Below are 23,064 nucleotides of genomic sequence, written 5' to 3' on the forward strand. Positions count from 1 at the left end.
GGATTTGCCATCCATCAGTTTTTATTAAAACTACTTTAAACTGGGGCTTCCCTGGTGGCGCAGTGGTTGAGAGTCTGCCTGCCGATGCAGGGCACATGGGTTCGTGCCCCGGTCCGGGAAGATCCCACATGCCGCGGAGCGGCTGGGCCCGTGAGCCATGGTCGCTGAGCCTGCGTGTCCGCAACGGGAGAGGTCACAACAGTGAGAGGCCCGCGTACAGCAAAAAAATAGAGCTGAGACTAACCATTCAACTCATATAATGGTTGTTTTGCAGTGATACCAAGAATATTAGTTTGTGATTTAAGGTTGTTTCTTTCTTTTTCACACGAGAGTGGAGGCCTTTCAGAGTGCTTAAAATTGATCATTTCAATCAAGATGTTTTGCATCGTAGTTCTATCAAGAGTAAAACCCACAATATGTTTATGAACTCAAATAGATAAAAGTAGTTGAATCAGAATTTAATACTGGAAATTGACTTCAGTGTTTGTCTTGTATGAGATGGAAGTAGTAAAATACTTATAACCAATAACTGGTTTTATCAGCAATTATAGTAGACATAGTAGAAAATGGATTACAATACCAAGTACAGTTGGAAAAACTAACTGGAGTTATTAGAGAGAAACCAGTGAATTTTTAATCCTCTGATATAAAATGTTGAGTCAACTTCTTTCAGTGTTTTAGTATTAAGCTTTCATAAGTGGTGTCAGGCATAAGGATGAACAGTTCCACACACAGATTTGAAATTTGACCTTCTTAAGAATTTCTTTCTCTTACCCAGGGCACTGCCTGCAGATGTTTCACAGCCATTTAGCTACATGAGCATAAAGCTCCCTCTACTGTTTTGTTCTACCTTGAGACTTATTTATTGCATTGGGCTTTAAAAATTCAAACAACCCATGCATGTTTATATCTTTAATATTGTCATGTTTGAATCCTCCCATGTAAGTTGTCTCCAATACCTGTGGAGTAGGAATGCCTCTGGATGGATATGCCATTGAGGGTATGTGAGTGTGAGTATTGATGTGATTGAAAGCTATACTGATGCAAATTTACTCATAGCTACAGATAGTGTTATTGTCAGGGGTAGCAGCAAAGCTACGTGATCACTTTCAACAATTAAATATTTATGTTAAATAAGCCAGCAGTCTGTGCACTAGGAGACCTTTTCAGAAAATTCTGACATTCCAAATTGTCTTTCTTTCCTAGGTGAGAGTGGAGGAACACAGAGTGCTGTCAGTCACCTAGGTTCCCAAGATGGGGGGATGATAACTATGCACAGTCCAAAGAGATCGGGGAAGATTCCTCCAAAACTCCACAATCATATGGTCCATCGAGTCTGGAAGGAATGCATCCTCAACAGAACGCAGTCCAAGTATGTTTTTTGCATTCTGTCTGGATCGTGGTTTAGTAACCATGTCTTTTATTACTACATGAAGAGGATCAATCACATTGTGCTGTTGTGTGACCAAACCCTGAGAGGGTCACTGGATTGTTAGTTCATCTTTTTGAACATAATAGGGTAAAATTCAAAACAAAGGTGTTAAAATAATTTGACTATCCAGGAAAAATTTGAAGTTCCTGATCATCTCAAGATTGTCATGGTGTTCATCTGACATTTTTTAACACAGCTGGCTCAGAGATTCACTCTGAGTGTCAGGACAGTAATTGTGGGTATGGTTTTTCCCTGTATACCTACTAATGAATGTTTCCTGTTTACAAAGGGAAATGACCTTCTTTGCCATGTTTTCTATTATACATTAGCCTCATTCTTTAATTGACAATGCATTTCTGAACTGAACTGATGACAATTAGAGGGGTGTTTAGTAGCTGCTGTGCTTCTGTTTCTTGACTTGGGGAAATTCTTTTCTTCCCCTACTCAACTTCCCTTCCTTGCCGCACCTCCCTCCCGTCCATCCCCTCTGACCTCCCTCCTTCCTTAACATATTTTTGGAAAAGAAGAGGAATTGATTCTAAGAAGAGATGACTGGTGATTATTTTAATTGCCTGAATGATAATGTCAAACAGTAGTCAGTAAATACTATTTCACTTATCAAGATTTACATAAACATATTCAGCATATTTTCACATCTGTTTTGATATGACTGAGGTGTCCAACTTTTTGATTGATACAGGTAAACAAAAGAGTCTTCATTCTCTGGAGCAGAATAAATATGGACATTCTTGTCAGTAATTCCTAAGAACTCATTTAGAAGCCAATTAAGTGTTTCTTCAGTGACTGCTATTCAAAGCTTTATATACACAATTAAAACCTGTCCTTTGGACCTAGCTTTTAGCAAATTCCTACTATATATTTATTTCCCAAATAGTTGGCTCTAGAACAGGCTACTAAAGAAGATTTAGTAGAAAAAAATCTAAAATAATTGCAGTGGGAAATCATATGGCAAGTTCTAGAATTTAAAAGGTATCTCTATTCACTTTAAAATGATCTTTTCCTTTAGAATTATTGGTACAGATATTTTCACTTATGTCTGCAATGCCTAGACAATTTCCATGTTAACATTTTCTTTTTCTTTTCCTTTTATTTACCATCTTTGATTTTTATCACTACTAACCTTTCCACCAAGTCTAACAAATCAGAGCCCTTCTATCAGCAGCACCGAACAGGGAAGTGAGACACCCAGAAAGGCAGGGGAGGGTGGAGAGCAAGCGAAGTCCTTGCAGAGCCATCAGTGAAACACTTTGCAGTATCAGCTGTAGCAAAATCAACAGTACAGAAATACTGCCCAGTGTTCTTATTTATGCAGTAGTAGACATCTACTTTTTGCTACCAATTCTTAGTGACATGCAGGAGATATATTTGATTCTTATGTTTTAGTTCACATCACTTGTGTGGAGTGCTGCCCTTAAATGCTAGTAAATATAGGTGTTTTAAGAGTGATTTAAACAGTCTATCTGAGGATATATAATTCATAGATGCTGTGAAAAGATAATTTTTTAAAATCTAGGTTATTTCTACAGAATTTAGGTGACTTTTAAAAAACAACAGATAATAGTGCCAGGTAGTGTTTTAATTGCTATGTGTACCACCCATGTTAAAATGTATATTAAACTTAAGTAAAATTATTTGGAATCCTGACTCTTCTAGTGCATGGCAGTAGTAGTTGCCTTTCCCACCCCAGCAACCTCCCACCTTGAGTTGCTTTCAATCATCTATCAGCAAGATACCATTTCTGTGTAAAATGTATTCATGTCTTTCTAACATTTTCCCCCCAGAGGTATGGATATTATCTCATGTTTACACAAGCCACATTTTTAAACCTTTTTTAGGAGGAGCCAGATGTCAACTCCAACTCTTGAAGAAGAGCCTGCTAACAATCCTGCTACTTGGGATTTTGTGGATCCAACCCAAAGAGTCAGCTGTTCCTGCTCTAGGTAGGTAGGGGCCAAGGCAGAACAGTATGATAGAACATTTTGTTGGTTGTCTCCTGGCCTCTCAGACCACTTCTTCCACATCATTTTGCTTTATTTTCTTTTATTATTTATGTATTTATTTATTTTTTATTTTTTATTATTTTTAAAATATTTATTTATTTATTTGGCTACGCTAGGTCTTAGTTGCGGCATGTGGGATCTTTGTTGCGCCTTGCAGGGTCTTTAGTTGAGTCATGTGAACTCTTAGTTGCGGCACGTGGGATGAGTTCCCTGGCCAGGGATCGAACCCGGGCCCCCTGCATTGGGAGTGCAGAATCCTAACCACTGGACCACCAAGGACGTCCCTGCTTTGTTTTGTTTTAAATCTTCTTCCAGTGGTGGAAAAAAGCTTGGTGTTTTTCTTCTATGCAGATGCTACAGTTTTATTGTCAGGACTCAGAATGAGCCTTTTTAGACAACTGGCCCTGTTACCAAATTGCTCCCACAGATTTCTTCAGGATAACTTCTTCAGAACTGAAAGCATCAGTTTGACAAGACAATCTCTTGCCATTTAACTGAGTTTGTTTAGTTACTCTTAATTATAAAGTTGAGATAAATGTCAAGCAGGTTGGCTTGAATTAATAGAATTTGGATTAAATAGATCTTTCATAGAATATTTTTATTGTTGGTGCTCGTGTTTTTTGGTGACTGAAGTAGGTATGTGGTAATACCACCTGCTGAAAGCTAAAATTGTTGCTCATTCATTTAGATATTTGAATAGAAACCCAAATTATTTTCTGTAGAAAATTTTTGCACTCCTCATTTATGTTCCCTTGACTTATCACTCCTTGTGGTAATAGAGAATCTTATTGTCACAGATTTTCATGGGTGTTCTTAAATTTCTTAAGTGTGTATCAGCCTTACCCCCCTCCCCCGCCAGCTCAGCTGACTGTAGGAGCATGTGGTGATGATTATTCACTTAGTGAGCAACTCAGAGTATCTTTGCTTCCATTTGATACTGCTCAATACTTAGGTCAGTTGAGATAAGTGTACTTGGAAGATGGCCATTCATTTCTCTAGTTTAGATCACGGGGTTCTTAATGTGGCATATATGAATAGGCTTTGGGCTAGGGAGGTGGTCATGATGCCCGAGAATCTCTGCAAACACACACACACACACGTGTGCACGTGTGTTTGTACACTTAGGCAGCAGTTTTGACAGCTTCTTCCTGTTCCCCCTTCCCTATAAATTGATCTCTTTTATCAAGCTCTGCCTTGGTAGTCAGCTTTTTGTTGAGATGCTGTAAGTACCTAGTGAAACTCTTTTTCTCAAGGAGGATGTTTTCAATGATATTATCTGCTCATTAAGGGTCCTCTTTCTGAGCATGTGAGAATCTCTCTAGTCTCAGGATAGGTGTGGTATACCAGCTGAATACCTGGTTAACTTTCATCTCTAGGCCATTGTAAATTGTGTGACAAAAAGTATTTTCCTATTAACAGTGACTTCTAAACAGCTTACAGCCAAGTTATGGTCCACCTTTAGAAAGTACATAGGATAAAAATTTTAGTGTATTTAACTTCACTTGTGCCTTCATCTTATTTTTCCTGCTCTTTTCCTTAATCTAGATTTTTTTCACTTTTTAAAAATAACTTTTTTACTGATTTCTATCACATTTTTATTTACTACCTTGCATTATTTTTACCTGAAGTATAAATAAATAACACTTTTTCTTTTGTCCTCTGGAGTTATTGCTCTATTTCCTCACCAAATTCTTACACCCTTCAGGTCTTATCTGTAGACATGCATTCGCATTCTATTCCATTGACTTCTAAATGTTTATCTCTAGACCTGACTTCTTACAGGTACTCTAGTCTTGTATTTGGGGGAGTGCTTTTAAGATAAACCCTTAATATCGATATACCTGTTTCCTCACAAACCAGGTACCCGATTGCAGTCATTTTTGTCACAATTTTCCCCTTCTCAGCCTAGAAACTTTATCATTTATTTATTTTTCTTAATTTTCTAGATCAATTTTATCATTGCATTTCACAGTGATTTCCTTTGAAATGTCTGTTATAGTCATTCTACTTTCCTTATTCTTTTAGTTACCATGTGTTCCTGCACTATTTGGCCCTGCCTCTGATTTCCTTCCCATTAAGGCCAAACCACTCATATAGTTAGCCTTCTGAGCCCGATCTTCCTGCTGCCTGCTTCAGTGAGGTCCCTTACCTGTTCACAGATTTGCAGTGATGGTCTGTTACTTACTGGTGTATCCCTTATTCTAACCATTCCACAATGTAGTTGAGTTGTTAAATGCAATTGAAAAAAATGACTTTATAAGATTATCCACTTTGTAAAAAGTCCTTACTTTGAAGAGGCTACTATAAAATATCTATCAAAGGAGTGGTGTGGTTAAATGCTCTCTGAGAAAATCCAAATCAAAAAGTTTTATGTGAAAGACTTTTAGAGCTTAGGTCTTAAAGTAAGCACCCTTAGAAGATATTGAGATAATTGAGATATTTTCAGATGAGACATTCGTCTCTTACTGTGGTACTTTGCCCTGGAGATTTAAAGTCCAATTTTTGCCTTATTGACAATAGCCTTATGCATAGACAACCTTCTTCAAAGTCGGGATTTTTTTTTTTTTTTTTTAAAGACTTTGGCAAGAGTGTTTTCAGATTATCTACTGCAGGATTACCGAACCCATTATGGAATGGTCCACTCCTCACACTATTTAACGGCCTTATGGGGCAGGGTGGCCATCCTGCTGTCCCACTAAACCATCCCATTATGCCACACAAATCCGTTTTACTTCCCACTAGGGCATTGTTTAGTGCAATGCAACAGTAATTTAATGCCACCCTAGTGGCCTCAGAGAGTTACTGATACACTGGCAGGAGAGCTTACATTTTTTCTGGGAGTGATTTATGTATTGGGAGGAACTGGCTGACCTGCTATATAACTTTTTTGCACAGATTAAACCTTAGGATAATCTAGTGGGCCCTTACTGAGCAATTTCTCACACCCAGGCTTGCCAAGAAGTGTGTTACGATGTGAGCAGACTTGCTATTCCTGCTTAGATAGTACAGATGCATTTGTATGTATGTGTAGTTTTAATATTCACTCACAACCTTCTTCTGTCTCATTTTAACATGTTTCTGTAAGATCCAAAGTTGTCTTTTATCCCTTCTTCCTTGGATAATAGTAGCATATAAAGTTCCTAGTATATTTATCCTATTAAATATTCTTCTTTCTTCCTTCCTTCCTTCCTTCCTCCCTCCCTCCCTTCCTTCCTTCCTTCCTTCCTTCCTTCCTTGCCTGTTTTGGGTCTTCGTTGCTGCACGCGAGCTTTCTGTAGTTGTGGCGAGTGGGGGCTACTCTTCCTTATGGTGTGCGGGCTTCCCATTGCGGTGCTTCTCTGGTTGCGGAGCACAGGCTTTAGGGCGCACGGGCTCCAGTAGTTGTGGCGCACGGGCTTAGTTGCTCCGCAGCATGTGGGATCCTCCCGGACCAGAGATCGAACCCGTGTCTCCTGCACTAGCAGGCGGATTCTCAACCACTGCGCCACGAGGGAAGTCCCCCTATTAAATATTATTAAAACTAACCCTTAGTTTCACACTTTGGGGGAGAGTTGCATAGTTATCTTATTCCTGATTTACAACACTATAAGCTTTTATAAACCATTCTTTTTTTTTTTTTTTGATAAGCCATTCTATATTGGAGTTGGTAGAGTGTTGTAAAATAGAAATTGGAAGCTTTTTTTTGGTTCTTTTTTTGACAGATGATCTCATTACTGTTAGTTTTAAAATGCAATATGAATAGATTGTCTGAGGCCCTCACCAAATTTGAAAGATTTGGGGATTTTCAAATTAGTATTTTTGTAGAGGTTAGCAGCATATTCATTAATGTTTCTTAAGTTCATCTCTTATCTACTTAACTTGTATGTAATTGGTTCATCATTTTCTGTCAGGGTGTGTTGCAGTTTTTAGTCATTATCAATATATTTAACACCCAGAGTCCATTTAGATGTATTATTGCATATAACGTGTGCTTAAAAAGACATAACCTTGTTAGAGGCATCTCTTTTGTAATTAGAATGATGCAGTTATTTTCATCTGTGTATTTACTGACTTCATTTTAATTCTCATTTCAGGCATAAACTTTTAAAACGTTGTGCAGTAGGACCCAGTCGACCTCCCACAATATCACAACCAGGGTTCAGTGCAGGACCATCATCATCTTCATCTTTACCACCTCCTGCTTCTTCTAAGCACAAAACAACAGAAAGACAGGAAAAGGGAGACAAGTTGCAAAAGAGACCCTTGATACCATTTCACCATAGGCCCTCTGTGGCCGAAGAGTTATGCATGGAACAAGATCCACCAGGACAGAAGCTAGGCTTGGCAGGGATAGACTCCTCCTTAGAGGTGGCTAGCAGTAGGAAGTATGATAAGCAAATGGCCGTGCCTTCCAGAAATACAAGCAAGCAAATGAATCTGAATCCTATGGATTCACCTCATTCCCCTATTTCCCCTCTGCCGCCAACACTCAGCCCTCAGCCACGAGGTCAGGAAACGGAGAATTTGGACCCACCATCTGTCCCTGTGAATCCAGCCCTCTATGGAAATGGGCTAGAACTCCAGCAGTTGTCTACTCTGGATGACAGAACTGTCCTCGTAGGCCAAAGACTGCCTCTGATGGCAGAGGTCAGTGAGACCGCCTTATATTGTGGGATTAGGCCCTCGAACCCAGAGTCCTCAGATAAGTGGTGGCATAGTTATCATCTCCCATCCATTGATGATGCTGAGTTCCGGCCTCCAGAGCTCCAGGGTGAGAGATGTGATGCCAAAATGGAGGTAAACTCAGAGAGCACTGCATTGCAAAGGTAAGGTGACTCCCCACCCCGTCCACCTGATCACCCATCAGAAGGCCAAGGCCATAGGTTCCCAAGAATCAGGGCCTTCAGATCCAAAATTGAAGAGGCCTTTCTTCCCCATTCTAGACTCTGCATTTGGAAAATGTTTAAAAGTCAAATGCTTTATCCATCATGAGGTTTAACACACATGTCATTACTTAAATGCTGGCATAAAAAGGTTTCATCATAGGATTTAGCTATACTAGTATCGCTTCATTTTTGGCCTGCTGTTTGTTAATCAAAGAATATAGCTTTATGGGACCTTCCATATTGTGGTCAGTGCCCTCTTTGTGTGTTGACACTTCTAAGGAAGGCTTTGCATGCATTCAGGTATGTATCACGCATCTAGTAATAATACTTCAGAGTGCTTTTGAGCTACCCATTATTCTAAACAGTTTACACAGATTATCTCATTTGATTTTCACCACAACTGTATTGCTACCTTAATTTCATAGCTGAGAAAAAAAACTAGGGTCATGCGGTTAGTAAATGACACAGGTGGAATTTGAACCTGGACAGTCTGTTGTCAGAGCCCACCTATGCTCTTAAGTGGAATCCATGGAATCAGAGACAAAAGTATATGTTCTTGATAAAAACTACTGAGATTTATTTAATTGTGAATACAATCTCTAAAATACACTTGTAGGTGAATTTTTAGGTGTTCTTTTTTTCTTTTTTTTTTTTTTTGCGGTACGCGGGCCTCTCACTGTTGTGGCCTCTCCCGTTGCGGAGCACAGGCTCCGGACACGCAGGTTCAGCGGCCATGGCTCAGGGGCCCAGCCGCTCCGCGGCATGTGGGATCTTCCCAGACCCGGGCACGAACCCGTGTCCCTGCATCAGCAGGCAACTCTCAACCACTGCGCCACCAGGGAAGCCCTTTAGGTGTTTTTTTTTTAAGTTTAGTTTAAGCTTTACAAATGCTTTATATCATTAAACGTTGCTTTAAAAAAAATCTAATCTTTTTATGTTTCTTGCTTAAATTGTCATTTGTTTTCTCTTTCAGACTCTTAGCACAACCTAACAAACGGTTTAAAATATGGCAAGACAAGCAGCCCCAGATGCAGCCACTCCACTTCCTTGACCCATTGCCTCTATCACAACAACCTGGAGACAGTTTGGGAGAAGTCAATGACCCATACACCTTTGAGGACGGTGACATAAAATACATCTTCACAGCGAACAAAAAATGCAAACAAGGGACAGAGAAAGATTCCCTGAAAAAGAATAAGGTACCATTTAACATAGAGAGAGTCCAGCCTGGTGTGGGTTTCAGTCTATGTCAGTACAGCACATGTGGGAAGACTTTGGAGGCAGAATGTTTGAGATAGTCTTGCCTGATTGCTCTGTCCCCATATTCATGCTCTTGGTACTATTGTATCGAACAGCGTATTGTTCCTTTTTATGTCATGGCTCACCTTTGTTCAAAAGTCAGCCGAACATAAATGAAGCCTCATATTTTCCAGGCTATAGCTTGTACAGTGCATGTTTCCTCTCATATGCTAATTCTTGTTGGCCTATGCTCCCTGCTTATTTCTTTTTAATTATTATTCCAAAATACCCAAAATGTAAGAAAAAATCTTGGTAACAATATCTACTGTTTATTGAGCGCTCACTGTATTTACTGTGCTAAGCGCTTTATACCTCTATGTCTCTCTGAATTAATACCAACACCACTCCAAGACTGTGTCAGTATAATTTTACTGGTTCCATTGTCATAAAAATGAGTACTGTGGGTGTCTGCTGTCTTTAGCTTTAAGTTTTAAAACATTCTAAAATACTGGGCCATTTAAAGAGGTATTCTTAAGAATAGAGGAAGTAAGACAAAAGAGACCAGTATAGTCCAGGAGAATACTTCTTAGAGTCCTTTACAGAGATCTATCTAGATCCAAAAAGCTTGAAGCATAATTCAGCATCCAAAATATTATATTAAAGGCAGCTTTTAACACCATGGCAGGTCTGTAATCAAATGCCACCAGTACCATTGAGGCATAAAACCCTGACTGACTCAGATTGAGGGGAAAAGCGTGGGAGTTTTTGGTTCGGTTTAAATTCAGGGAAAAGGACATATCTTTTATTTCCTTTGGTTGCATAGACCATGGTTTATCATACTTGTGCTCATAACAAGTTCCATTCTACCCTCTAATTCTTTGTGTTCTCCCTCATATTCCACACTTTGGGTTGGTGTTCATGTGTTTTGTTTGGCTGAATTTATTATACAGTCAGAGGATGGATTTGGTACCAAGGATGTCACTACACCAGGTCATTCCACGCCGGTGCCTGAAGGGAAAAATGCCATGTCCCTTTTCAGTTCTACTAAAACAGGTGTGTACAATGATTATTTGCCTCACTTGGATTGTTGCTAAAATAAAATGCGAGGGAGATGCTTCTCTATTTAAAATTATATCCTTATTGTAATAGCAATAATTTGATCTCATCTTTAATATATTTTTCAGTTCCTTTCAAAACTGATAAACGTATTTGGCAGTAATTGTCTCTAAATTTAACCGAAAACATAGGGAAACAGTTCACAGGCAGGGCTTGCTCATTGTCCTCTCCTCACTCCTTCTCCCTTGATGAAGTTGCTCATTCTGTGCCTTTTGCCTCCTTTCCCACAGATGTTCGGCAGGATAGTGCTGCTGGCAGGGCTGGCTCCAGTAGCCTTACACAGGTGACAGATCTGGCGCCTTCCCTTCATGACTTAGACAACATCTTTGATAATTCTGATGACGACGAACTTGGGGTGAGTCTGCTTTGGCTACACAAACAAAAATTCACTTAAGTGCATGGACTTATATCAGTGTTTCAGTATTTCTTTATAGTTCGGTCTACTGGACTGGGGGCTCTTATTTCAGGTTCTGAATGTTCTTCAAAAACGTTTGTATACCTTGAAAGGATTCTAAAAGTTATTAGTGTAGTCTGTAATACCCCTTGGGTTTTGTTTGTTGATGGCTTTTTTTCCATTAGTGTTATTCCTGTTGTAAATATTAAAATCTTACACATTTAAAAAAAAATCCTTCTCAATATCATGAGACTAACAGGAATGTATTATGTAGCCCCTTTAGCTCAGATTTTAAAAATAATGCCCATATAACTTTTTATTCATCTAATAAGTCATAGGTTAGTCAACACTTTGAGAGCGATTACAAGTATGATACATACTTTTTAGGATTATAGCATCGTAAGTTGGGAAATAGAATTTATACACATAGACGTTAAATAATACAAGGCGTCATATGATTAAAGTGACAGATAGGAATTTATAATTCTCTGGAGAGTAACTGAGCTAAGTCAGGAAATTTGTGTCCTCGTCCTCCTAACCAACCCTGTACCTTTGTGCAAATAAAAGTGCCTGTTATCTCTGGGGGACCTAGAGATGAGTAAGATAGGCCCCTCTTCAAGGAGGTCAGTTTATTAGTTTATTTTTCTTTCATTTATATATTTACTTTCCCATCTATCCAGTTTACATGTATTCGTTAATCATTTAATGATCAGTTCCTTTGTGGCAGGTACTCTAGGTTTACAGATAAAATTAAATTACTACTCTTATACTTGAGATACTCACAGACTTCAGGAGAAATAGCATATAAATAAAGTTAAAAATATACTGAGTCCTGTGAGGGCAGTAATTGACCTGAATCTAAAGACGCTACATGTTCAAGTGCAACATGACAGGCAAGCAGTGTCTAAGTAAAACCTTGAAGGTTAAGTTAAGTAGGAATCAGATTTCTACAGCCCCTTCTCACTTTAAAATAAAATGTATCCGATTAACAGATATTGTACACCATTACTATTCTAAGTACTTAGAAGATGAGGAGATAATAATAACCTTAAAGAACGAAATTGACTTGAAATGTGGAAAGACTAGGTTAGGGGGAGGCAGGGGAGGAATGTTACTTTGAGCCTGGAAGGAGCCTTGGTTAAGCTACAAGAATGAACTAGCTGGACTTTGGGGGACAATGTGCATGTGGATCTGTTTTCTGAATGGAGGGTAAAGATTGGTGGGGCTGGGAAGGTTTGTGGCCACTCTTAAGGCTTTAGACTTCAAACTGTACTGGTGATGTGCTCTTCCGGAGGCTGCTGATTGTGGAACTGACCTGGTAGAAGTGAGTGTTGTCTTCCATCAGTCCGATACACAGAAAGCAGGAGTACTATTTGGTAACTTGTTGGATTGAGACATGAGGACCGAAAATCGGGCAGTGGCTGCATGAAGGGAAAGGACATGGCAATGTGAAAAACTTTAGCAGAAGAAATGACACGTTTCCTTATTCTGTGACCCAGGCATTGGAGATCCTTTTTGAACTTGACTGTCTCCATTAAGCCATGCATTATCTAGGATTGGTTTTAACGAGGGCTAGTTCAGATGCTTTGGTGTGGTGACGGTGGGAAGAAAGTATGAAAAGTAAAGGAATCAAAAAGAAGTAGAAAGGGAGATGTAAGAAAAGAAAATAAACAAACCGTCGAGTAGCCTGGTTGCTGTTCACAGCCACCATCCCTAGTGATCGCTGTGCTCTGAGCCATTGTCCTTACTCTCTGTATAAATTATGAATTACTATTGGACTAAATGAATAAATGTTTATTCTGTTGTTTGAATATATTGTTAGTAATGTTAATATGCAAAGGAGATTGGACATTGTTTATCTAATTTTCATTTCTCTGAAATGATTGTTTCTACTTTGAGTTCTAGCCTGACATTTAATCAAGGGAACAGTTTACCTTAGAATCATTTTACTAATTCATCTTATTAGTAACTGGAATTGGGAGACTGTTGTCCAAGTTTTCATCTCATAGGTTTTAAAGTTAGTTTTATATGTTTCAACTCTATGATATTGAATAAGTGTACATAAGTAAAAGGCCGTCTATTTGTGAGAATCTTGCTGCTTTATTTTATCTTGCCATCAATTCCTTTGAGTTCTTAAAGATAATCTTGCCTACTAAGGGACTTCATTTGTTTTGAATAACAAATCAGAGAAAAACCTTCTCTGTGCATTTCAATAATTTTGTGAGATAAGGTTATTTTTCATGAAAATGAACAGTAACTGTAGAAATAGGAATAGGAGGTATGTATTTTTTTGTGGTGAAAAATAAAAGAATAATAGTTTGGGTGGGCTTGAGGTCCTTCCTTTTAGCTGCCTGCTTCCAAACAGAAGGAAAACCAGATAACCAATCACTACTCGGAGGTACCACCCTAATGTGATTATTTTGTCCCTGAAGCTGCGTCTCTAATGACCTGGGAGGGAAGATTTGCTGAAGGTCTGCAAGCTCTGCTTTGATGGCACAGTCTGCTCTCACCAGATCCGTGACAAGAAGACTCAGTCAGTCTGTTTCTCATACTTGATAAGCTTGTAACCATCTCTTCTGTGTCACTGTCTGCTGGTATTTCTAGAAGTTCACCTGATGAATGCTATGTGAGGAAGCATCTTTCCTTTATTTTAAAATATCAATAGGCATACACTCTAAGGAATAGTGGACTGTCACCCTACTTACATACAAATGCGTTACTCGGCTTTAACAATAATAATCTGTTCTTAGGCTGTGTCACCTGCACTACGCTCATCAAAAATGCCTACAGTTGGGACAGAAGACCGACCTCTTGGGAAGGATGGAAGAGCTGCTGTTCCTTACCCACCAAGTAAGAAAAGGAAACTGAGCTTCAGCTCACTGCTTATAATTTACATATTATGTTTTCATACTCAGTGGTGCCTTGTCTGAGATTCCCCTCCTTTCCCCCATTTTAACAAAATACTGGCAGTGAATTAAAACTTGTATAAATTGGTGTTCCTAAGGTGGCAGGCAGCTAAGAGACCCATTTAAGTTTGAATTCCTTTTCCTTTTGTTTTCAAATTAACTTCTGTGGTTTAAAATGTGAAAAAACATGTTTTAGGTTTATTTTTGCAATAGCCCTTTCCTAGTAGGATAAATGCTGCATAGTGGTTTTCATAGCGATATTCCACCACAAGAGCTTGTGCAAAATGTTTCAGTTTTCATAAATTTAATTCACACAAGGATAATGAATGTTTGTTTTCTGTGGTCCTTTTTCCAACAGATACTGAAGTTTTTGTGTTTCCTTAAGAGATCAACTAGTTTTATTACGTATGTGGGCAAAAAGAGAAACTTCCTTTTCTCTGCTTACTCTTTACCCTAAGAAACATTCCACAAGAGAAAAGAAAGTCAGGATAGCTTATATGGATACTCTGAAGCTGAAACACAATTCCATTGCAAATCATTCTTTAATATCTTCTCATTAATTCAGCTGGTAATGAGAACAAATTGAGGGGAAAAACCACCATGTCATAGGGATGAGTCAAAAAGTTTTATGAACCTGTAAATGTAGTGCTGATTTACTCAAATGTTGAAGTGTGAAGTATACAGAGATTGGATTTTGACAGCTTTAGTGGATCCATAGCTTTTTAAAATATGCAAAGCTTTCTCAAGCATGACATGTATGAAAATGAATGATGATAGCCAGCCAGTTGCTGTAGTTTTTTTTAATTAAACATTTTTCTTTTTTTATTACTCTGCACTGCAGAATTTTACAAACATGAAACTCACAGATTAAAAGAAACATGATTAAAGTAGATTCATCTGGAATAGGGCAGATGAATGAATTTTTCCCTTGTATTTATTAACCAGTTACTCCTGCTTTTTTTTGACATTAAGTGATATGTAGCGATGTTAAATGTTAAAATGTCTGATAATTTGTCCAAGATTATTCATTCACAGACCATCCTGCTAGTAAGTGTCATTACCCAGTAAAGTATATGGTGTACTCTCTCTTCTTTCTCTCTCTTTTATTCCAAAAGGAATTGTTTCAAAAAGAAGCTACTCAGAACTTTATGATAAAGTACAGGTTATAAAAATTAATGAATTTGAAATATGGCAGAAATATTGGCATGAGGAAAATACAGATAAACCAAGGTCAAGAGGATCTTATTAATGTGTCAAAGTATGTGTGTATAAGTGTGTGTGGGGGGGACATATACATAGTATTTCCTCCCAAGACATGGCAATGAAAATGGCATGGCAAGAAACTATCATCTCTGCAGTAGCTTACTGTACATGAAAGTGGAGAGACATATAATATGTAATGTCTAGAATAACACCATCCAACAGAAGTGCAAGGTAAGCCACAAAGGAGGGCCACATAAGTAATTTTAAATTTTCTAATAGTTAAATTAAAAAAGTAAAAAGAATCATGTAAAATTAAATTTAATAATATATTTTAACTCAGTGTATCCAAAACATTGTCATTTTTATATGTAGTCAGCATAAAAATATTTAGATGTTTTACATTCCATTTTTGTGCTAACTGTTTGGAATCTGGGGTATATTTTATACATGCAGCTCATCTCAGGTTGGATGGGGCCCATTTTGAATGCTCAGTAGCCATGTGGCTAGTGGATACTGTGTTGGACAGCATAGGTCCGTAATTATTCATTTGTGTATATACTAATGAAAGAAAGCGACACACAGTATCAGTGAGGTTTAGTTTAGTATCAAGTCTATGTCAAGATAGTATTGTGTTATATTAATTAAAACAGAAGTGTTTTTCTTTTATTGTTAACCAGTCGCTTATGAATTTTTGTGTTTGAAAGAATGTCAATTTTGAAGTATGGGTCTTTGAGGAGGCAAAATGAAAGAGTTAGACATTTTATTCTACAAGAACACTTACTGGGCTTCCCTGGTGGCGCAGTGGTTGAGAGTCCACCTGCCGATGAGGGGACACGGGTTCGTGCCCCGGTCCGGGAAGATCCCACATGCCGCGGAGCGGCTGGGCCCATGAGCCATGCCCTCTGAGCCTGCGCGTCCAGAGCCTGTGCTCCGCAACGGGAGAGGCCACAACAGTGAGAGGCCCGCGTACCGCAAAAAAACACTTACTATTTGTGAGGGACTCTGCTAGGTGCTCTGGGCTGGGTAGAATACTGAGAAATTAGTGATGATGCTTTTGTTGGAGGGCTTCAGTCTTGTGCATAAATACTTGATGTTCACAATAGGAGATGGTTGGTGTCCTTAATGGTGAGCTCCTGCTGAAGTGCAGTGGATCTTGAGGATAGGTGGGTATAAGTAAGTGGAGCATTGTGGGAAAGACATGTCAACTCCAGTCCATCCTGGTAGCTGTTGCCCACACTCACTTTAGTCATTTTATGGGAAGAAAATTGAACAGGCAAGCCATGTATTTCTACTTTGGAGGACCAGAATGTTTCTCTGGGTTTCTGTTTTCTTTCTGCCTTACCCAGTTTGAGTCCAGTTCCCTGTTTTTCATCTCAAAACTTATTTAGGGTGATTTCTTTTCAGAAATTCATTCCCTGTGACTGAACAGCATTTCCATCTTTTTCTCATCAAACCAAAATTGGGAGGAAGGGCTAATTATTGCCGACTCTCATCACTTTATGAGTGTTTAGACGTACCTGGCAAAGTGTTCACTTCAGTGTATACTTTATCTCATTTAATGTGCAAAAAAAAATGAGGGAAATATTATTCTCATTTTGTAGATGAGGAAATTGAAGCTAGAGAGGTTAAGAGTCTTCCTGAAGAATATCTGATAATAAGACTGGTGAAGACCACTTTTTAACATGAATCTTTGGCAGGTGGAATCTCATTTCATCCATGCTTTTTGTGTATGTTCTCTTTTACCTTTGACAAAAATTATCAAGGTGGCTGAGGCTTTGAAAACTGAGATACATAACTGTGTTAGGTAACATCAAAGAAGTTGAGTAGCCCTGAATGGAAAATGCCTTTATTACATTTTTTAGGGAAGATTTAAAAACAAATTTAATAAAATAATTTGAGGATAAAATTTTGTACCACAGCCCAAATACTTAATAAATTAAGGAAAGGCTATGTTTAAGTTCACTGTCATTTTAACTCAAAGTGAATTTATAGTTTCATATTTTCCAAATACTTTGTTAATTAAGATTTGTCATGTAATATGAGTTTGAAGATTTTATGAAGCAGACTTGTGGTTTAAAATACTCCACTTACAAATTAATTTTATGTTAAAATTGACCAGTAGCTGCTCTTTGGCTTGGGAAAAGGTATAGGGGCTAAAAGTTAAAGATGATGAATGTATTTCAACTTTATATTTTGAATGTACTTCAACTTTATATTAAAGTCTTTAGCCTTGTTTTAAAAAAAATGTGTTGATTTGGTTGGTGCTACATCTGAAGAGCTGTTTTTCAGTCACAGAACTTATCAATTATATAGTCTGTCCAATGGTTCTATGATAGTTTCTGGCTTGGCTTGTATCCCTAATTCTGTGAATTGTTATATGTTCTTAAGGGTAAAATACTGTCACAGAAAGGTGACTTGAAGATCACCTTGGGGGTTGTAGGTTTTCTTCTTCTTTTCTGTCTTTTAAAAATTTTTTTCCCTAACAGCAGCAGGTACCATTTTGTCTAATGAAATCTCATACAGAATTATACTGTAGAAAATAAATAGAAGTGCAGCTTCTCTTAATGGAAGTGAAAATTTAGATCTGAAACCCTGCCTGTTGGCCTTGTTCTCCCCCTGTTGGCCCCTGAGGCCAAGAGAGGGAAATTATTCAGGATTATATAATTGTTTAACTAGGAAACATGGTAAAAATCGTCTAATGCAGAGGTTCTCACCTTTTTTCTGCTCCATATCATGGAGGCTTTCCCTCCCCCCCATAAACAAAGGAAAGAAAGCAAGCCGAATGAGAATCACACATCTTAGTCAAGCCTTCCCTTTTAGATGATGGAACTGAGGCCATGAGGGAGGAAGTGACCAGACCACAGCAGCGCTGTGCTGGGAGCACGTGGGTTGGGGAACCCAGCCCACTGCTGCTTCTCTATACAGCCCTACCTTAGACTCTAGCTCAGGTCAGAGCATCGTACAGCTATTCTTAATAAATTTCTGATTCAGAGCTGTAAGTCATATTAAGATCTGTTCAGTGGTTACTGTTTACCTGTTTAAATATTGAAGTTGCTAGAAGGAGCAATGTGATTGGAAATTGGGACACCAGATATGATTCCAAGTCACTGATTTGAACTTGTGGCTCCAAATGTGTAAGTAAATTTGCTGTACAGGACACCCCCTAGTGGCCAAATTTCACAACCGCAACTTGCATTTCATTGCATACACTCCTACTTAAGAATCAGTCCCTTAATGAGACACTATTAGTGATGATGGTTAACCTCATGTATATAACAATGATTTTTTTTAAAGGTTGAGAATCACTGATCTAAGTATTTCTTAAAAGGTACTTTTTTTTCCCAGCTGATTTTCAATAAATTGTCTTTTGGTTCTAGATAGGATTATTGACCCTGACTATGAAGTTTCATCTCCTTAGATTTTTCAGGGAATCAATTGTTGGAAGAAAAAATGTATGTTATGTAGACTTTGTTCACATAATTAATGTGAAGCCAAATCATAAAGCATCAAGAGGATAGTGATAAAAGTTGCAGCAAAGGATACTTTTCTGCTGATGGCCGCCTTCTTAGATACTTCCATTATTAATAGTCTATTATGTAACTGATATGACCATTCAATCAGCATTATTTCTGATGCCAACTAGAGGGCCTGCCTATGAACTAGGTTGTTTTCTTTTTTTTTAGCAGTCAGGCCTGTTACAAACTTTTTTTTCTTATTTTTTATCTTTATTTTTTTAGCAGTTGCAGACCTGCAAAGGATGTTCCCCACCCCTCCTTCTTTGGAACAGCACCCTGCATTTTCTCCTGTGATGAATTATAAAGATGGAATCAGTTCAGAGACAGTGACAGCATTAGGCATGATGGAGAGCCCTATGGTCAGTATGGTTTCTACACAGCTCACTGAATTCAAAATGGAAGTGGAAGACGGGTTAGGAAGTCCCAAGCCAGAGGAAATAAAGGTAATTGCCAATATATTAGTTATACAAAGACAGGGTGGTTTGAAAGCAAATTTTTATACAACTTCTTTAAAATAGTGTTGTCTGTATGCCATGTATACATAAGTTCCTAAGAGTTCTCTGAATTAGGTCATGAGGTAATTATAGTGTCTTTTGATTAAGTTAAAATTTTAGCTTTAGCATTTTTCTGTTGATCAGATAAAAGAGAAGTATTAAATTATAGTGATTTTTGTTGCTATTATGGTGTGTCCTAAAGTTGTTTACCAGCATTATCACCAGCCCCACTTTGTTGTCACAGGACTTTTCATATGTTCACAAAGTTCCAACTTTTCAACCTTTTGTGGGATCCTCCATGTTTGCTCCACTGAAGATGTTGCCGAGCCAATGCCTGCTACCTCTGAAGATTCCTGATGCCTGTCTGTTTCGGCCTTCGTGGGCAATCCCTCCTAAAATTGAACAACTGCCCATGCCACCTGCAGCCACTTTCATTAGAGATGGCTACAAGTATGTGCTGGGATTGTGTCGAGTTATCTGCTGTATCTAATATGATTTTTTTTAACATCTTTACTGGAGTATAATTGCTCTACAATGGTGTGTTAGTTTCTGCTTTATAACAGAATGAATCAGCTATACATATACATATATCCTCATATCTCCACCCTCTTGCGTCTCCCTCCCACCCTCCCTATCCCACCCCTCTAGGTGGTCACAAAGCACCAAGCTGATCTCCCTGTGCTATGTGGCTGCTTCCCACTAGCTATCTCTTTTACGTTTGGTAGTGTATATATGTCCATGCCTCTCTGTCACTTCCTCCCGGCTTACCCTTCCCCCTCCCCGTGTCCTCAAGTCCATTCTCTATGTCTGTGTCTTTATTCCTGTCCTGCCCCTAGGTTCTTCAGAACCTTTTTTTTTTAGATTCCATATATATGTGTTAGCATACAGCATTTATTTTTCTCTTTCTGACTTAGTTCACTCTGTATGACAGACTCCAGGTCCATCCACCTCACTGCAAATAACTCAATTTCATTTCTTTTTATGCCTGAGTAATATTCCATTGTATATATGTGCCACATCTTCTTTTTTGTTTGTTTTTTTGTTTTGTTTTAATAGTTCTATAGTGATCTTCTTTTTTTAAAGTGTTTGTTTATTTTTAACATCTTATCCTTGTGCAGGGGCCATGCTAATCTTCTCTGTATCGTTCCAGTTTTAGTATATGTGCTGCCGAAGCGAGCACTGTGCCACATCTTCTTTATCCATTCAGCTGTCGATGGACACTTAGGTTGCTTCCTGATTTTTATCTTAACTAAATATTTACTTTAAATGATGACAGCATTTCATTTGAAACTGTCCTTTATTGGCCATTCATGTTTTTGTGCATATTATTTTCTGTTGAAAATATACGTTGAAAATTTTCTATACTAAATTTCATATACATGGAAAAATTAAGGTTATTTGTATAGAGAACCATGATGTTCATGGTCATTCAGTGTAAAATCAGTGTCTATCACAGAATCAGGCATTAGTTGGAGTGGGTAATATTTTTAGGGTGATGGTGGTAACTACTTTGCTTTATATAATTTGATGATTTCAAATGTGTTTACTTAAGGCACTTTAAAATGAAGTATTCACGTGATAATTTCTCTGTTATTGACCCCATGTCATGTAAGAAAGCAGCAACAGAATGGTGCTATGATACGGGGGAAGGAAAAGGAAGCGTTTATTATAGCTTGGACATGTTTCATACTGTTGCCAAAAAAGTTCTTACTGCAGCAGTGTAGAATCAGTTTCCCCTTTGAGTGATAATTTCTTAATAAAATAATTTAAATTCCATAAAATAAAAGGCCACAGACTTACATTTCTCTCAGGACCAGGTAAGCAATATGTGGATGAAGGGGGCTGGGCAAAGCGGAAGACCTGGCACTACTGATGCTCGGCGTCATTGTGAGCGGCAGTGGGAGCGAGCAGGGTCAGTGATGGACTGTTGAGAGGACACCCCTTTTAAAGGGACTTTGGTTTTTTTTGCTATTCAAATACAGGGAATTGGAGACCTGGAATTAAATGTATCAACGTATTTCCTTTTTAAAAATGTTGACAGTTGCAAATTCCCTGGTGGTCCAGTGGTTAGGACTCCGTGCTTTCACTGCCTAGGGCACAGGTTCAATCCCTGGTAGGGAAACTAAGATCCTGCAAGCCATGCGGCAAGGCACACTGCGCCCTGCCCGCCCCCGGCAAAAAAAAAAAAAAAAAAACGTGTTGACAGTTAATCCAGAGTTACATTCTAGGAGCTAAGAAAAATTTATGATCCAGGTCCAGTCTGTGGGCTACTTCTTTGTGACCTCATATAAAAATCATCTTGATGAAATCAAGTTTAATTTTATAAACAGGCTTTATGCTTGTGTATATAAAGTCTGTATGGGAATGAAAAAGTGTGGCAGAGAAGTGGTTTAAAAGAACATTAGACTTGGGGAAGTACAGCTATAGAGTCATAGGGCTCAGATTCCTGCCTTTTTTGTTTAGTCTCTGTATGGCCTTAAATGACCATTTTCCCGGGTCTTCCCTTCTTTAAAACGGGGTTATCTTGCCCTACTTCCCACATAAGATTTTTTTCTGAGAACTCTGAGTACTTCCACAACCACCAGCAGTGTGAAAGCATGTGTTCAAAACCACCCTGGATGGGAGGGCCTGGCTAGTTCTCTGCTGCTGTTCTCCAGTTGTGCCCTAGCTTATTTAATCTGAGACTGGTCCAGCACAGCTGGAGCGGCGAGCGCACCAGGAGTTAGCAGGCCGTTCGCAAGTAGTGCAGCAGCTTCCGGACCCATTCCACAGCTTAATCTCTTACACACACAAGCTTCTCAAACAGTGACATGCAACCCTTTGCTGTATGATGGTTTCAATAACCAATAATTTAGATCATTGTTTAGATCTATCGAATCTATCCTTTGCCACCCCACAGATTCTTGGTATTCTACACGGGTGCTGTTAACAGAACTGTCTCTGATGGAATGAGTGTTTGTATCTGCACCTTCCAGTGCCGCATCCACTACCCTGATGTTGTAGCTGTGCACCATTTGAAATGTTTCTAGTTGAGATCAAGACTGAATGTTTATTTTTATTTAAGTTGATTTAAATTCATCACATGGGGGTAGTGACTACCTTACTTACTGGACAGACAGGACATTCTAGGCTATGGGAAATCCTCCTGCTGTGGTCTCCATTGCCCTGGACCCCCGCTTTATCACAGAGCACAGCAGCACTCACTTGATGCTGGTCATACTTGCTATGAGCTAACTTTTCTTCCTTTCTCACTGTTGCGTATGCAGCGTCTAGCATGGGGTGGGTACTCAATTCATTTTTATTGAGTGGGAAAAGTCAGGTTACTGTACAAGATAAACCATTTTTACTGCCTCGGGAGGAATTTAATTATTTAGGTTTTCAGTTAATCGTCATAGTTCCCTTTGTGATCTGAACTGCATAATAATTTGGGGGTTTTGTTGAACAGAAAAATTTGAAAGGAGTCCAATTAGAGTAAAGATCATTATTACACACTTATTATTTTGGTCTCTGAGATAGCAATGATTGCTGATCAAGGTTTCTGGGTCATTTGTTATCTTTACTCAAAGATACCACTGTGCCTCAGATTTAACATTTCGTTGCAGTGACTGATTTGGATTTTCAGGTTGATAAGTTAGGCATAGCTGATTAAAAACCATAAGAAAATGATTTGAAGAGCCATTACCTTATGACATTCTTCTTTCAAATTATAAGTGAATGAATACATACTTTATTGGAGGAACATTAGTTTAAGCACAGTATTAACAGATTTCAGAAGAATTTTAAGTGTTTAAAAAATCTATTTCTTTTGATACCTTCTAACTGGAAAGAATAATCCTGCGCTGTTTTACATGTACATCTAAGAATATATATCAAGAAAAT

General features: G+C 38.5%; 1 protein-coding gene across 3 annotated transcripts in view; it reads left to right on the forward strand.

The window, feature by feature from the left end:
* MED13L (mediator complex subunit 13L) overlaps positions 1 to 23,064 on the forward strand; it is a 290,942-nt gene that overhangs the window by 235,953 nt on the left and 31,925 nt on the right. For 2 of the 3 annotated variants that reach the window (XM_082641499.1, XM_082641501.1), the window contains exons 8-16: positions 1,207 to 1,372; positions 3,289 to 3,393; positions 7,527 to 8,258; positions 9,292 to 9,517; positions 10,508 to 10,610; positions 10,904 to 11,028; positions 13,818 to 13,917; positions 18,914 to 19,134; positions 19,430 to 19,635. In XM_082641499.1, coding sequence (XP_082497625.1) covers positions 1,207 to 1,372; positions 3,289 to 3,393; positions 7,527 to 8,258; positions 9,292 to 9,517; positions 10,508 to 10,610; positions 10,904 to 11,028; positions 13,818 to 13,917; positions 18,914 to 19,134; positions 19,430 to 19,635 — 1,984 coding nt within the window. The remainder of the gene's footprint in view (positions 1 to 1,206; positions 1,373 to 3,288; positions 3,394 to 7,526; positions 8,259 to 9,291; positions 9,518 to 10,507; positions 10,611 to 10,903; positions 11,029 to 13,817; positions 13,918 to 18,913; positions 19,135 to 19,429; positions 19,636 to 23,064) is intronic. The other variant, XM_082641500.1, reaches the window with a different exon arrangement.

This window comes from Mesoplodon mirus (assembly GCF_964341445.2).
Source record: "Mesoplodon mirus genome assembly, chromosome: 13".
In the NCBI taxonomy this organism is placed as follows: domain Eukaryota; kingdom Metazoa; phylum Chordata; class Mammalia; order Artiodactyla; family Ziphiidae; genus Mesoplodon; species Mesoplodon mirus.